The 17,288-nt window shown below is 36.9% G+C and overlaps 1 protein-coding gene across 2 annotated transcripts in view; it reads left to right on the forward strand.

Moving 5' to 3' along the window:
- The window catches only part of ING3 (inhibitor of growth family member 3), a 30,032-nt gene extending 13,373 nt beyond the window's left edge, over positions 1-16,659 (forward strand). The window contains exons 5-12 of one of the 2 annotated variants that reach the window (XM_025986810.2): positions 2,298-2,394; positions 3,981-4,052; positions 4,927-5,046; positions 5,326-5,483; positions 6,052-6,245; positions 7,531-7,723; positions 12,173-12,211; positions 13,911-16,659. In XM_025986810.2, the coding sequence (XP_025842595.1) occupies positions 2,298-2,394; positions 3,981-4,052; positions 4,927-5,046; positions 5,326-5,483; positions 6,052-6,245; positions 7,531-7,723; positions 12,173-12,211; positions 13,911-14,027 (990 nt within the window). In that variant the 3' untranslated portion in view covers positions 14,028-16,659. Of the gene's footprint in view, positions 1-2,297; positions 2,395-3,980; positions 4,053-4,926; positions 5,047-5,325; positions 5,484-6,051; positions 6,246-7,530; positions 7,724-12,172; positions 12,212-13,910 lie in introns of those variants that run through there. The other variant, XR_012002771.1, reaches the window with a different exon arrangement.
- Positions 16,660-17,288: the final 629 nt, after the last annotated feature.

Consider the following 17,288-nt stretch of genomic DNA (forward strand, 5'->3'; position numbering starts at 1 on the left):
ATTGTAACACCTTTGGGTTCTATTCCTTTTTTTCTGGCTACTGGTATTGGAAATCCCATCATTATTTTCTATCCTCTCATATGTAATAACCCTCATCAGTACTGCCTTTAATCCACTGAGGCAGTTCTTACGTGCAGGGATGTGAGGAGTTAGGGGAGGATACGCGATGTCTTTGTCTCACTCCGGCCCCATCCTCCCAACAAAGATTCTAACATTCTACCTGTCTATACTGTGTACACCTGTTACAGGCCACACCATATGTCACTTTTTCTTTTTCCTCTGAGAATCTTGTTGGTCTTTCTGTCTCTATTCATTCCTTAATTATTAATTTTTCTTTCCACTTATTTGGAAACATACATTTTTCACCCTCTAACTCATAACTACTTTGTGTCTACCACAGCCAGTGTTACATATGTATTTTTTTTATGTACTTATTCTAACCCTTTTCCAACTGTAGCTTATTTGCTACATTTAGGGCATATGCATTTTAAAGACATTTATCATGTTAAAAATCTCACATAGATCTTGATTTGTCAGCCCAATTGTAATTCCTATGAAGGCAGGGACTCTCTCCCATTTTTTTCGTATCTTCCATTTAACCCAGCGCCAAGCACAAAACTCAACATTTATTAGTAGAATGATCCGTAGGTAATAAAAGTCGTGGAATATTTTCATTGCATTGTTTTAGAATTTAAATATGAGTATTTTTTTTTTCTGACTTCCCTTGAGATTAAATTTTGACAATGTGAGAGATATTCTTGAATAACTAAGGTCTGTGTTCACACTTTATTATTGGAAGGGAGGTTCCAGTAAAGGATGCTCAATTACCTGCATGTTCTTTGAATAGGAGCATTTATGTACTTCTATAGGATTTTAAATATTGTAATTACAGTTTCTACCAGGCTCTGAAAAATAACTTGTGTGTAAAGGTGGAGGGAAAACTAGGCTTTAAATTATTGACAAGTCACTAACCAATACCCCAGTGGGTGCTGTTAATATATAAAATATAAATAACAAGAAAATATTCTTGTTTTTCAATTTCAATTGTATTCTGAGTTAAAAAACAGTTGGGTGCCACATGCAGAAGTTCAGCGGGCAATTTTAGGTATCACTGGTGAAGCACAACTTACTACAAATTGATCAGAATTAAATCCTTTCTCCATAATGCATTATCTACTGCCTTTGGGCAGCTTTTGTTTCTTCACTTATGAAATGAAGACAGTAATAACCTGTGTCAAAAGATTAGCACAAGGGTTAGAAAAGGTAGAAGAGCTTCTAATGCACCAAGCACATTACATGGCGTCTAACACAGACAGATTGTCTTCTGCTATTTTTCTGCCCATCTCCTTCATTTTAGGCACACATTATTTCATTCTTATTTAATTTTTTTGCCTCCATAGTGTATCATAGACGCTTTATATTTGTAAGAAAGTCACTTCTAATTATTTAGCTGTGATCCTTTGGGAATCTAGGGTTTGAAAAAAGTTGTCAATAATACAACAATATTATCCAAAAATTGTGTTTCACTTCAAAGTGGTAAAGTTGAAAAAGTATTGAAAAGATATTTAATATTAACCTTAAAAAAATTAAGACTTGTTGCTAGTTTGAGGTATCTCATAATTTTCTGAAATCCGTCAAAAGATCTCTAGTTGAATGAGAAAATAAAATTTGCCACGTTAACAAGGGCATTAGTATTAGCAATAAAACCATTTTAACCAGGCTCTTCGGGGAATGGAGTTTCCTGGCTAAGAACCCCTTTTGTTTCAACCCTTTACATAAATGTTTACAAGTATAATGGTTTACTTTTCTGCCTTAGAGAAATATATGTGTAGAATATAGTAGCCTCTTTGTTTATAGACTAAGGATCTTTCATTCTAAATAACAGTTATTATACTATGGCAGTGTGGTAGATGGCCTTTTTATAAGTAGGAGGAGATTAGGTTGAAAGTAATCCCAGTGTATACTATAAAAAGTTAACCCACCCTCCTGCACTTCCTTCCCCTTCCGTCCCAAATATCAGTTTTATTTAGTTTCACATCCTGCTTCTTCTGAATGTTTTCTAACAAACTGTGATTCTGGTTTCTTAAAACTTCAAATTTATTAAGGGAGACTTGAGAGATTATTTCATATAGGACCTTCATTTATTTCATAGATTAAAAAACCGAGATGTAGGTTAATTGACTTGTTCAAGGATACTAAGCAGATACACTAAAAGAAATATTTAGTTTTCCTCACTAAACTGACACTTTAATAGTGTCCCAAATTTTGGTGGTTATCTTTGATCTTCTTTGAAACAGGTAGATCGACACTTGAGAAAGCTGGATCAGGAACTGGCTAAGTTTAAAATGGAGCTGGAAGCTGATAATGCTGGAATTACTGAAATATTAGAGAGGCGTAAGTAAAATTTACAGTTTTCCATCAATGTTGGACACGGTCCATGTGCAAATCATTGAGGAGACACTTGTCCCGTGGAGACTTCTCAGATCCTGCGCTTCTGTGGATGGTGGCAACCGGGCCGGACAGCTTGGACTCCAGCAGCTAGAACCATTTGGGTTATGGATACTGAGAGAGATGATGCAGGATATCATACACTCGCTTTTTATTAAAATCACATATTAATATTTTTTAATATGTATATACGTTAGTAAGATAAGTGGAGAGAACAAAGATTTAAAGAAATATAACCATCTAGAAACAAGTTAACCATCTTCATTAAATGTATTGACTTTGCCCTGCCTGCTAGATACCCTTAAACTCTGAGGAAGGTTGTTATTTTTTTCATGAGAACTGCCATAAGGCTTTTCCTCAACTGTGTTGGTAAGAAAGATTTTAATTGATTCCAAAGCATTTCCTCTTTTTCTCAAAAAAGTGAACTTTTTTTTTTTTTATCAATCAGAAGCAATTTTAATATTTCTTTGTAAGGTTCAACTTGATCACCTGCTGTAATTTACCTTGATTACTTTTTTTTTTTTCTTGATGCATTTCATCAGCAAGAACATGTACCTATTTCTACACACTGATGAAGAATTTCTTTATGGTGTTGGGTCGTGTGTGTGTGTGTGTGTGTGCGTGTGTGTGTGTAGATACACACACTCCCTAGACTAGGAGAATAACCTAGTCAAGAATCCATGTTGGTATCTATAGTTGCAATTTTGTATTCAAAAGTAGATCTATCACTTTAGATGATCATCTAATTTATTTGTGATACTTTTATTCCAAGGAAATCCTATCTGAGAATAGTGTTTGAGACAAAATAAAATGTTCTGTAGCTGTTGTAATTTTTTTTTCGAGATGCTGATAATAGCTGTGAATAACAATAATTCATGCCTATTCAGTACTGCAGGAAGGTTAATGAAGCATCCTCCGTAAGGACACAGACACACTAAATGAAATCAAGTTATAAAATCTGCTCCACCCTGTGCCCTGCCATAATTTCATCTCAAGGGATCAAGATAAACCCAGAAAATTTCATTAAAAGTCTTTTAATGCTTGGCGGTAGAGATTCTGTGCCTAACTTCTTTTAGGAAGTCTTTACTATCATATGTCCTTTTAACAATCAAAGAATTTTATTTCATATAGTAATGTCCCATCACCTAATACTTTAGGATCTCCCGTAGAAAGGTCTTCAGCCCAGTATAACTAGTTTGAGTTTTTAGATCTTATCAGAAATGGAGTCATAGTATCCATTCATCCACTTATGCGGTACCTGCTGTCCTGAATTCCCCAATTAGACATTAGCATGCCTTGAGCTTTTTTTGTACGTAAGGTGAATATTAAGAAGTGGATTACATACTTTTTAGAGAGAGGATGAAATTGCCTCAGGATAAAGTTGGCAGTGGTGGTTCTCTGTTTGACTAAAATGATACAGGTATGTGCATCAGGGCTCCCAGGCCTCTGGTAGGTGAGGGTACAGAGTGTCTGTAGTTGATTGACCTTTAAAGTTCTGTGTTGACATGTATCTCTGTGCCTTTCATTTTTAGGATCTTTGGAACTAGATACTCCTTCACAGCCAGTGAACAATCACCATGCTCATTCACATACTCCAGTGGAAAGTAAGTTTGGTTTCGGGCAGCTACAATTTTCAGCATAATTAAAAATTCATTATATTACTTGTATATTCTTTTTTAATTGGCTCCATACAACCAATTGAGAAAAAAATATCTCTCCCTTATTTTATTTTATTTTATTTTATTTTATTTATTTTATTTTATTTTATTTTATTTTTATTTTTCCTTACAGTTCCTGATAGACTTATTGCTGTCATTTGAGAAAAACATATTTGATTTGGGAGTAGAGAGTTTGCTTTTCCTGGGATACATTGAGGATAAATATATGGTATTAATAGCAGCATATACTTCCTACATTACAGACACCTGATTCTCTCTAGAGAGTGTTATAATTCAAGTCAAACGATAAGCTATGTGATGGTAGGCTCTTTGGTTTTTTGCCATCCTTGCTTCTTCAGTGCCTAGCGTGCTGCTTGGCATATAAGAAGGCCCCAATGTTGGTGAGTTAGTGAGTCAATGAATGATTGGTTGGATCTTAGCCAGTTAGAAGACTGTTATCAGCGCATCTTGTGACAGATCAATCTGATATGAAAGAAGGGTTGATTGAGAACTATTAAAATTGTAGATAGTGTTTTGAAAACAAAATTCCTATCATGCTATATGTGAAACCATGGTGCATTGTGAGTTATTCACAGTACTTTGCTGCTGAAGTTATTTTTAATGTGTGAGAAGGCTACTCTTAACAAACCAGGTGACGCAGAGAGTTCTGCTTATCCTGTCTTCCAAGAAAACATATTGTTCTGTATTCCATAAAGAACTCAGGACATAACTGTACCTGCTTGTAACTGAATGGAAATATTATGTTTTGTCCACAGTTCTCTAAAATTTTAAAACACAAAATTTCTTTATTTATATTCAGAAAGGAAATATAATCCGACTTCTCACCATACAACAACAGATCATATTCCTGAAAAGAAGTTTAAATCTGAAGCTCTTCTGTCTACGCTTACATCAGATGCCTCTAAGGAAAATACGCTAGGTAAGTTTATTATCTTAAACATGAATTATTGATGTTTGTATATGTTAAAATAAGGGGAAATGAAAGCATTCAGGATTAACAAATCATACTGATTTTTTACTTGGTTTAAAGTCCACGTTTGGGGAAAGAAGAAAAAGGAAAAATCGGACATGAAAATTTTATAGTGACATGAAAATGTTAAATTTAATGATTATATCTGTACTGGGAAATAATGTATTTTAAGCTTCCTAACATTATATTCTCTCCAACCATTTTTATTTCTTCTTTAATTCTACATAGGGTGTCGAAATAATAATTCTACAACTTCTTCCAACAATGCTTACAATGTGAATTCCTCCCAACCTCTGGCATCCTATAATATTGGCTCATTATCTTCAGGAACTGGTGCAGGGGCAATTACCATGGCCGCAGCTCAAGCAGTTCAAGCCACAGCTCAGGTAAAAAGGAAGAGGTTTGGAAATAGCAGGTACATTTTGTCTGAATCATTGGCAAACTTTAATAGAAACAACGAGGTGTGAACAGAGTTTTCTTACATTATTGTATAGTTTCATTTTTAAACCATGGTTTTATGATGCCTGATGTTTTATTTAATGAAATGAATGTGCATCAATTTACCTGATAATGAAAAGTAAAAAAATAGATTCGTGCAATGTCATGCAGATCCCTTCGTACAGTGATTGCTCATGATGTGCATGTTTTTGACAAGAAGCCATAGCACCTGCTAGGACAGTACTCCATTCTCTGTCGCAGCCCTGAACTGACTGCATTACACTTGTTCGCTTCTGTATAGTTTATATTCCAAATTAAGTCACCAATTCTCTAGTTCCCTCCTGTGTAAAAACTGATTTTAAATCTTTACATAAAATAGTTCAAATGCCAGTGATGGAAATAATGGTTCAAGCAAAAGAATATTGGATAAACTGACATAATACTGCAACTAGTAGGACTGAAAAAGAAATCTGCATATATGTGTGTATTAATATTATCAATGAACGTCTGTTTAAGATGAAAGAGGGACGAAGAACATCAAGTCTAAAAGCCAGTTATGAAGCGTTTAAGAATAATGACTTTCAGCTGGGAAAAGAATTTTCAATGCCCAGAGAAACAGCTGGCTATTCATCATCTTCGGCACTCATGACTACATTAACACAGAACGCCAGCTCGTCAGCAGCCGACTCCCGGAGCGGGAGAAAGAGCAAGTAGGTTTCCCTGTTACAGTGGCCCTGTGCCCTTACTAAGTATGCAGTCGGCTTGGCATCCAGCTGGGCTTGGCCATGTGCAACAAAGGTAGGATGTAATGGATCAGGATCACGTGGGGGAGGCAGGAAGACGCACTGTCATACTTGGGAGGAGGAAAGTCTCTAAAAGGTGTTTAAAAGTCTTTAATCTTTCTAGAGTCTTAAATTAGATATAAATGACTCCTGTTTACTTTCTTCTGTTCATTAGGATAGCCATTTTATGGAAATTTTTTCCTTTATGGCCCCTTATTTTGTCACGTGTCCCAATGTAAATTAATGCATAAGATACAAATTTTATCCTGGGAATTTTTTTTAAACAAATTCTTCATTTTTATTAAAAGGAAATTGTATTAATTCTTGGTCTTATGCCCCCCAAATTGAAAGTATGAAAATATCCCTATATTTTTGTATATAAGACTCTTAGGATGGTTGTCTGTCTTAAACACAAAACCTTAACAGGGTTTGGTACCATCTATCCCCAGTATCTGCATTTGCTAGATATTCAGACATAATGAAAGTTCAAATGGTAAACCAGAAGAAGAGCTGTTATCTAATAACTGCATCATAATGTATCTTTAAATGTACTATATTTCCTGTGAGTAAATCCCAGGAATGATCAATGTAGAATTGCCACAAAAGTGCTAGGTACCTCAAAAAGTAATTCATCTTAATGACCCAAATTTATTACAAATGCTGATAATAAATTTTCCTATTTTAAAATTTAATTAGCATGTAAATATTGCTAAATTCCTTGCGAATTTGCACACTCTTTCCTGTCTTAACACAGGTAAGTATTCACATCTCAGTTGATGATCATGATCATTTTCATCAACTGCTTTTGTGTATTTGTGTTTTAGATTTTGATGAAGAGCATTCAATTTGCTTAAAAATACAAAGAATGTCTGGAAGATAGCCTTAGCGAACACTAATTCTTACAACTATTACCTGTAATTTAAGTCAGCATTAAATCGTAACAGATTTAAAAAATTATTACAAAAACATAGTTTGAAAGAAATTTTTATGAATATCTTTATTCTCTTAGAAAACAAAGATAAACTGTTATGAAAAATTTTGCTCTTTGTTGCTCTCAATAACTGTGCATTAAACCTGTGTATCAGGTTAGTTTAACTTCATGTTTAACGTTAATTTACGTTTAATGTCATTTCATTTCATACCACTCATTTAGGAATTATTCTCCCATAACTTCTGGATGCTGAGCAAATAAAACTGATACTGTTTTTTTCAGAAACAACAACAAGTCTTCAAGTCAGCAGTCATCATCTTCCTCCTCTTCCTCTTCCTTGTCGTCATGTTCTTCTTCATCAACCGTCGTACAAGAAATCTCTCAGCAAACAACAGTAGTACCAGAGTCTGATTCAAACAGTCAGGTTGATTGGACTTATGACCCAAATGAACCACGATACTGCATTTGCAATCAGGTAAAAGTCTGATATGTCTACAAAAGCGGAATCTCAGTAAATTAGAAAACAGAGCTGTTTGATTTTTTTAAGCGCTTTTTTTTTCAGTTAAAATACTTTTGCTTCCTTGTATGATTTTCTTCTGATTCTTATAAAATCACGTTTGCTGTAAATATAAAGAGTTATAAAGGACTGTGTAAGTCACCCATAATCTCAGCCCTCAGATTTAACCTAGAATTAGACATTTTGTTTTATCACTACTGTTTTCCCGACATGCGTGTTGTCTTATTCTGCTCAGGCTGCCACGACAAAGTACCGTAAGCTGTGTGGTTTAAACAGCAGAACTCTATTTTCTCCCAGTTCGGGAGGCGGTGTAGTCCAATACTAAAGTGCTGACTGATCCCATTCCTGGTGAGGGCTCTCTTCCTTCCCAGCAGAGGGCCACTTCCATGCTGTATCCTCATGGTGAAGAGAGCTCTGGTGTCTTTTCCTCTTCTTATGGGGCGTCCAGCCTTATTGGGTTAAGATTCCATCCATCTGGCCTCAGTTAGCCTTTATCGCCTCACAGACCCTGTCTCTAAATACAGTCCCATTGGGGGCTAGGGCTGCAACACGGGACTTTGGGGGAGAGGCACGAACATTCAGTCTTTTACCCGTATATACACACAGATGCTCACGTGTGTATGTGTGTCTGTGTGTGTGTATTTGACCAGTTGGGTCTCAGTATGTTCTTCGTGTAACACTTTTTCACAGTCATGTGTACTGCACATCATTTTTCTTGAAGTAGTTTTTTTTTTTTTATCTTCTCACAGTTAAATGTTATACTGTATGTAACTTTTTAAGCCAATATTTAGGTACAGGTTTTATTTTTAGTGTTTTTGAAATTACAAATTATGGGACGCCTGGGTGGCTCAGCAGTTGAGCGTCTGCCTTCAGCTCAAGACGTGATCCTGGAGACCCGGGATCGAGTCCCACGTCAGGCTCCCTGCATGGAGCCTGCTTCTCCCTCTGCTGTGTCTCTGCCTGTCTCTCTCTGTCGGTCAGGAATAAGTAAATACAATGTTTAAAAAAAAAAAAAGTTATGATTATATTATGGTAGGCATTTTTTTATGTAATCCATTTTATACACTAATTTCTAAGATAATCTTTTAGAAATTTTAGAAATAAAATTAAGTTAGAGTTTAATAAGTTCTTTATAGATTTTGGAAACTAGCCCTTTATCTGATACGTCATTTGCAGATATCTTCTCCCATTCTGTAGGTTGTCTTTAGTTTTGTTGACTGTATCCTTTGCTGTGCAAAACCTTCTTATCTTGATGAAGTCCCAATAGTTCATTTTTGCTTTTGTTTCTTTTGCCTTCGTGGATGTATCTTGCAAGAAGTTACTGTGGCCGAGTTCGAAAAGGGTGTTGCCTGTGTTCTCCTCTAGGCTATTGATGGAATCTTGTCTCACGTTTAGATCTTTCATCCATTTTGAGTTTATCTTTGTGTATGGTGAAAGAGAGTGGTCCAGTTTCATTCTTCTGCATGTGGATGTCCAATTTTCCCAGCACCATTTATTGAAGAGACTGTCAAAAAAAAAAAAAAAAAAAAAAAAGACTGTCTTTCTTCCAGTGGATAGTCTTTCCTCCTTTATCGAATATTAGTTGACCATAAAGTTCAGGGTCCACTTCTGGGTTCTCTATTCTGTTCCATTGATCTATGTGTCTGTTTTTGTGCCAGGACCACACTGTCTTGATGACCACAGCTTTGTAGTACGACCTGAAATCTGGCCTTGTGATGCCCCCAGCTATGGTTTTCTTTTTTAAAATTCCCCTGGCTATTCGGGGTCTTTTCTGATTCCACACAAATCTTAAAATAATTTGTTCCAACTCTCTGAAGAAAGTCCATGGTATTTTGATAGGGATTGCATTAAACGTGTACATTGCCCTGGGTAACATTGACATTTTCACAATATTAATTCTGCCAATCCATGAGCATGGAATATTTTTCCATCTCTTTGTGTCTTCCTCAATTTCTTTCAGAAGTGTTCTATAGTTTTTAGGGTATAGATCCTTCACCTCTTTGGTTAGGTTTATTCCTGGGTATCTTATGCTGTTGGGTGCAATTGTAAATGGGATCGACTCCTTAATTTCTCTTTCTTCAGTCTCATTGTTAGTGTATAGAAATGCCACTGATTTCTGGGCATTGATTTTGTATCCTGCCACACTGCCGAATTGCTGTATGAGTTCTAGCAATCTTGGGGTGGAGTGTTTGGGGTTTTCTATATACAGCATCATATCATCTGCAAAGAGGGAGAGTTTGACTTCTTCTTCTTTGCCAATTTGAATGCCTTTTATTTCTTTTTGTTGCCTTATTACTGAGGCTAGGACTTCTAGTACTCTGTTGAATAGCAGTGGTGAGAGTGGTCATCCCTGTCTTGTTCCTGATCTTAGGGGAAAGGCTCTCAGTTTTTCCCCATTGAGAATGATATTTGCTGTGGGCTTTTCGTAAATGGCTTTTAAGATGCTGAGGAAAGTTCCCTCTATCCCAACACTCTGAAGGGTTTTGATCAGGAATGGATGCTGTATTTTGTCAAAGGCTTTCTCTGCATCTAATGAGAGGATCATATGGTTCTTGGTTTTTCTCTTGCTGATATGATGAATCACATTGATTGTTTAACGAGTGTTGAACCAGCCTTGTGTCCTGGGGATAAATCCTACTTGGTCTTGGTGAATAATTTTCTTAATGTGTTGTTGGATCCTATTGGCTAGTATCTTGTTGAGAATTTTTGCATCCATGTTCATCAGGGATATTGGTCTGTAATTCTCCTTTTTGGTGGGGTCTTTGTTTGGTTTTGGAATTAAGGTGATGCTGGCTTCATAGAACCAGTTTGGAAGTACTCCATCCCTTTCTATCTTTCCGAACAGCTCTAGTAGAATAGGTATGATTTCTTCTTTAAACGTTTGATAGAATTCCCCTGGGAAGCCATCTGGCCCTGGACTCTTGTGTCTTGGGAGGTTTTTGATGACTGCTTCAATTTCCTCCCTGGTTATTGGCCTGTTCAGGTTTTTTAAGTTAGAATGTTTGTTACAGACTACCAAATTATCTTCTGAAGTTCATTACCAAAACCAAGTGAGCATGCTTGTTTCCTAAACCCTGTCCAATGATGGATACTATTTTGTATTAAAAACCACATACCAATTTGATAGTTTTTATGTCACATAATCATTTCAACTTATATTAGTAGTAAATTTGGACCCTTTTTTGACTCTTTATTTCCTCTTTTATGAATTGACTCAGTGGTGTGGGCTGAGTTTTCTATCATTTTTGTCTTGTATGTTATAAATACTTTGCTTGGTTTAGATGTTTTTTTGTTTTGTTTTTGATTCTGAAATTCCAGTTTTATGGAGTAATGACTGTCAGTCTTTTTCCTTATGAAGTCGGCCATGGGGTATATACTTAGGAAGACCTCCTTGCCTTTTTTTCCCCCTATAAATACATCTTGTATTTCTTCTCATTTGCAAATGATTTGTTTAGCTCTTGATACACTTCAGTTTCTTTATGTTTAAATCTTTAATCCATTAATCCATCTAAAAAAACTTTAATCCATCGCAGTTTATTGTGTTTCATGGTATAAGTTGGCAATCTAATTTTTGAGAATTTGCCATTTAAGAGTTGATTAGGTTTTCTACTATCACCCAACAAACATTTTTTTATATCAATTATTAAGAAAAGAAAATTCTTTAAGGATCCTGGTGGTAAAAATAGATTACCTGTAAAAGAACAAAATCAGATTCACCCGAGATTTCCCATTTATAACACTAAAAACTGGGTGAAATAAACTGTAGAGCTTTAAGGGAAAAACCTGAGTGCCTCCAAAGATTGTTAACCGGAGAAGTTGTTCATGTGTATAGACCCATATACAGATACTCTCCCTCGAGTGGAGACTCAGATAGTATAACATCTAGTTCTAACCCTGTCTAAAACATTTTTCAGTCCATTGAGAAAATAACTCAAGAATTAGAAAGTTGTGTTCTAAAGTACTGGTGATGAACAGCCAAAAGAAAAATGAGAAAGGGCAGATAGTAAATTGATAATAAATTTAGAAGTTACAGCTGTTCCTGTAAAAATATAAATGAGCTCACAGGACCCAGGAAAAAGTTAAAACCTTGAGTAAGTAAGTAAGTAATCAAGAAACTAAAAGTCTTTAGGAAAGAAACCATCCACAAAGGTAATTTGTCAAGGTTCTTTCAGATTTTCAAACAGAACATAATTTCTGTGTGTTTCCTCTGTGCCCCTGCCCCCCAAAAATCTTTTAATAAAAAGCTATAAATCTTTCTAAAAATCTTTGTTAAAAAGCTATATGTCCTATTTCTTAACGCAATTTTATATTCTCCTCTGTTTTCTAACAGTATCATAAGCAATTTGGTTTTAGAATTTAGATGCTTGTCGTATAGTCATAATAAATATTTACTTTTATTTTAACCAGGTATCCTATGGCGAGATGGTGGGATGTGATAACCAAGATGTAAGTATTAAACTTTTTAAATTAGGAATAAAAAAAAATCACAGAGTATTATTACTTGAACATTCTCCTTATTTAGGGTGTCTCTCAGTTTAAGAAAACAGACTTGCAGTTACGTTAATTACATTATATTAATGCTAGAATATTTCTCTCCAAAACAGGATAGAGTCCCTTCATGTGTTCCCAATTTAACTTTTTTAAAGCCAGTTTTATGATTTCATGTGCGGATAATAAATCTCAAAAGGTGTTACGTGGTATGAAAATTAGAAACATCCTCCACCTGCTTTGCTAAGTAATACTGTGTTTACTGGAATCCAGTTCACTTATCACGGTGAGGAACTGGAATTTCACCACAGTACCTTGTGTCAGGAAGCCTGCTGCCGGGGGGACGAGGCGGGGGCGAGGGAGCGATGGGAAACGTTGAGGCCACAACTGATTTTCCTCCTACCAGTGTAGTGTTTCCTATCGTTCTCTGCAGCTGTGAGCCGATAAGAGCCACTTCTGATATAAAACTGAAAGAAAAGAATTCCTTTTTTTCTTTTAAGGAAGCTTAATTTTGGTTACATACATATCTTATTGGATGCTGAGAATATTTCTTTCCAGTAATTTCACTCCCTCCTTACTTTTCTCAGACTTCCCCTTTGGTCATCTTTTCCTTGCAAAGGAGTAACAGAACCCTAAGTTCTAAAGAAGTCCTAGTCCATAATACCATAACCCTAAGGTTAATGATAACAGTTTAAAACTTTAAGACAGTGTGAAGATTGAACAGGGTTGGCTTTGTACATTACCGTTCGTGCCTTCCTGACCTGACGGGGTCCCAACACGTTCACGTAGATGGAGAAAGCCTGTCCTCCCACTTCCCCTTTACAATCACTTGTGGGCTGTCTGAGATGATTGTAGAACAGTATTGCCCAGTCGTTCCAGGAACACCATTGTAAACTCCTGGGGCAGTTAGTAAAAATGATGCATTTCTGTGAATATCCCAGCGTAGTCTCTGATCTCTCTCATTCCCAGTTGTACTCTTCTGAGTGCTGAGATTTTCTGCGGAAGGTGTAGGACTGCCTAATAAGTCACAGAGTAGAATCCCTTTTTTTTTTATTTTTTAGAGAAGCAGGCTCCATGCAGGGAGCCTGATGTGGGACTCGATCCCGGGTCTCCAGGATCACACCCTGGGCCGAAGGCGGCGCTAAACCGCTGAGCCGCCCGGGCTGCCCTAGAATCCCTTTGCTCTGTGTATCTAGGAACAGATCTACCCAGACACGAAATCCAGGACATCCCTTTGTTTTTCATTGCACCTAGCTTATTTTGCTTTTACAAGGGAGTGAATAAGGCCGAATGTTAAATAGAATCCGTAAAATGTGTTTACTTTTTTTGTGAGAGACCCATCTCACTGCTTATCCTTGACTGTTGGTATCCACTCACTCTCCAGCTTAACGAGAATTAGTGAGTCTTCCTTCATTGCTTGGGATCATGGAAATAGTTTACATGAACCTCCGAGTTAATAAAGATGCATACGTTTTTCTGCCTCCAGTTCCTTATCTCTGAAATTTACCAGTTGTATTCAATGATCTGTAAATCAACTCCTAGATCTAAGAGTCCTGTTTCCTTGCATCTTATTGTTGATATCCAGTCTAGTGGGCATATTATACTCTGTAATCTCTGGAGATGTTGACAACTTTTGCTCTGCCGCTTTGCTTTCCAGTGCCCAATAGAATGGTTCCATTATGGATGTGTTGGGTTGACAGAAGCACCAAAAGGAAAATGGTACTGTCCACAGTGCACTGCTGCAATGAAGAGAAGAGGCAGTCGGCACAAATAAAGGTGGCCGTCTCCTTTGAGGAAGAGAATCTTCAACTAAACATTTTATATAGGACTTTAAAAAAAGAAGAGAAGGAAAGAAGACGCAATGCATTTCCAGGCAACCACTTCAAGGATTTACAAAGACAATCCTGTAAGATCTTGAACTTGAATTTTATGGGTTGTATTTTAATAATGTAAGTAAATTATTTATGCACTCCTGGTGTGCTATGAATATTATTCCAGTTAGCCTTGGATTATTTCAGTGGCCAACATATGCAGACATTTGTACTCCTCAACCATTTTCTCTCAAAGTAATGGGCATTCTATAATTTAGACTTCAGAGAATTCCAACGATGAAGATTTTAAGAAAAGTATTTTATATTCAACAGGTACGTTCTGCTGCATGTACTGTACTCCAGAGCTGTTATGTCACACTGTATATAAATGGTTGCAAAAAAAAAAAAAAAAAAAAAAAAAAAAAAAAGTCAGTGCTTCTAAAAAGAATTTAAGATAATGGTTTTTCAAATGCCTTTATAATAAGCTTTGTTTCTTTGTGAAACTAAATTCAGCAGGCTGAAGGAAATGGTTCATGTGATGAAGTGGGCTGGTGTCCTCTAGAGTACCTGGGTACATAAACAGAAACTCCTGTAGGTAAAAACGAATCTGTGCCATTAGTCTTTCTATGTTTCTGCATCCACATAGAGTGCAGTTCATGGGGGTGGGGGGGTGGGAAGGGGGGACCTGAAGGGGAAAGGGCGTTAAAGTGATACATTTTTATACCAAATGTGTTTATTTTTTTGTGCAAGTAATCCTTAAAATTGGAATTGTATTAGGTGTTAAAATAAAGTTTTTAAAAAATTACTTGTATTTATACTTTGCAGACTTAATAAGGGAAATTTCTTAATTCTAATTAACTTCCAGTTTTCATAATCTAAATAGGACAGAGGTCCAGGACACAGAATGCTGTGTCGTCTGTGATTTCTTTAACAGTGCTTGGATTTCACGACGTGAAAATAAGGGAAAGACCTTTTTAATGTAAATTTGAAACGTAAATGTATTTTTCTAGAACGTCTCCCGGACTTTTCCTTCATCTAAGGGACGTGAAAGACGTCTAATTACAGTAGATAAAATGAAAATAATGGTGACAGATGTTTTGACGTGAGGCAGTGTGGCCAGTTTAAGTAAAGAGACCTCCTGGATTGGAGCTTAAAAGTGCAGTTCTATTTTGGATACTTACCACATACTGGTATGACAGTTAGTTCACATTTTGAATCACTCTGGGCCTTATTAAACCAGGGTGATGCTGGCTGCAGGATGTCTGTAAAGCACTCCTAAGGTTTTATTCTATAGGTGCTATTAAAATTATAAATTTTGCATAGTGGAGGTTTTATTTCAGGTATACTATCAAGTCAGGTTGGTAGAGAAATCCTTAAAACTTTAGAAATACTTACTACATCGTTTCTTTTATGTTGAAACTTACTGGGTCCATTAGATTTCCGCTTTAATCAAAACCACTTATGAGCCTCTCAGAACTTATTCAGAAGACTATAAAATCTATGCAGTGCTACCCAGAGGGTATGGATGAGAGGGGGGCTTTCAGAGGTCTCTCCTAGCTTCACGAATCCTCAGTTCTGAGCTGTAGCAGACTGATTTTATAGCTGACAGCCCATGAAACAACGCTGGTTCATTTGTAGGGTGTTGATGATTCCGCAGTATCACGAGGATCACGATTCCGTAACACTCAGTATTCTCATGGAGATTTTTAGAAACCTTTAAGGAATAATATATAATGTAGCAAACAGTTCGTTTATTAGCATGTGGCCTGGAGATGCTCTGTGGTACTGTTTAACCTTCTAATTATATATAATGAATTTCCCAAATTCATTCATTTTCTAGGAATTGGTCAAAGGATAAAGCCTTATATGTACAGCCTTACTTTAAGAGAAAGTTCCTTCTCTGAGTCAGGAACATCCCTCTTTCCAGCTGCTGCAGCCCCTCTCAAGTGTGTGAATTCCACTACTTACCAAATCACTTAGAAAACATTTTGACAAAATTCAGCCTCAAATATCAACTATCTTATGAAGCATCTATAAAGAAGCAAGCCAAAATTGTGTTTAGTTGTTTAGTAATTGGTAAAACCTGTTAGTATCTGAGATATAGCCAAATATGGAACTACTTCCTCCTCAAAAAAAAAAAATGTGGCCAACTATTAATATTCTTTGAGATATTTACACCAAGGGGCGAGATAAGCATTTTTGCTCTTAGAAAATACAAATTCAGGGGCACCTGGGTGGCTCAGTGGTTGAACCTCTGCCTTTGGCTCAGGTCCTGATCCTGGGATCCTGGGATCAAGTCCCATATCAGGCTCCTCGCAGGAAGCCTGCTTCTCCCTCTGTCTGTGTCTCTGTCTCTCTGTGTCTCTCATGAATGAATAATAAAATATTAGAAAAAAAAAAAAAAGAAAGAAAATACGGATTCAGAATCTTTGTTGTGTAAAACTTGTGTAACAATTGGTGACACAAAAAAAAGTCCAAAATGTGGGTTCACAGTTTATAGGTGGTGAAAACTGAGGCCTTACTGCAATGGAGTGTACGTTAAAATGTTCATGGTGACACATTTGAAGCAATAAATGGCTTAATTAAATGCCTAAATGAAGCTGAGTGTTTGATAAACATACGGTCATTCTTGTAAAGGGCAGTTCATTTTTTTGCTCTTTTCTCCTTTTAAAGCAAATTCCACGCACTTCAGGCTTTTGACTGCATTTGGCCCGTGCCTCTGTCCTTCCATCTCAGAAATGGGCTTGTTGATCGCATTAATGAATCTTAGAAATACAAATGTCTGATACGCTCGGGCTGCGGGAGGTGAGGCGCTCTGTGTAGACGTTGCACTGTTTTCCTTCAACTCCCATCTTGAGATCTTTAACGGGTGGGTCTTAAGAGTGAATATGCTCAGGAACCGTATTTTTATCGTCGTACAAACATTTTGCCCCTGGAGGTTGAGCACACACAGCCCATGGTATTTGGGTGTGGGCGTGGGGAGGACCCACGTGCTAACAGGTAACTGCTGCACTTGGCAGGTGGGGGCGGCGATGGCAGCGGGAACACCCACACCCCCCCCCAGGCTTCCCCGGGGGGTTTCTTTTGAGCCGATGCCTAAAGGCACATGAAGTCAGGAAGGTTTTCCACGGCAAGATACTGTTTAAGGGCCACGTCCACCCCGGTAACTTAAGAGAACTCTGGGATGAGGGAGATGAAGGGTCAGCAAGCAAAGCCCGGAAACC

Source organism: Vulpes vulpes, chromosome 7, assembly GCF_048418805.1.
Source record: "Vulpes vulpes isolate BD-2025 chromosome 7, VulVul3, whole genome shotgun sequence".
Taxonomy (NCBI): Eukaryota; Metazoa; Chordata; class Mammalia; order Carnivora; family Canidae; genus Vulpes; species Vulpes vulpes.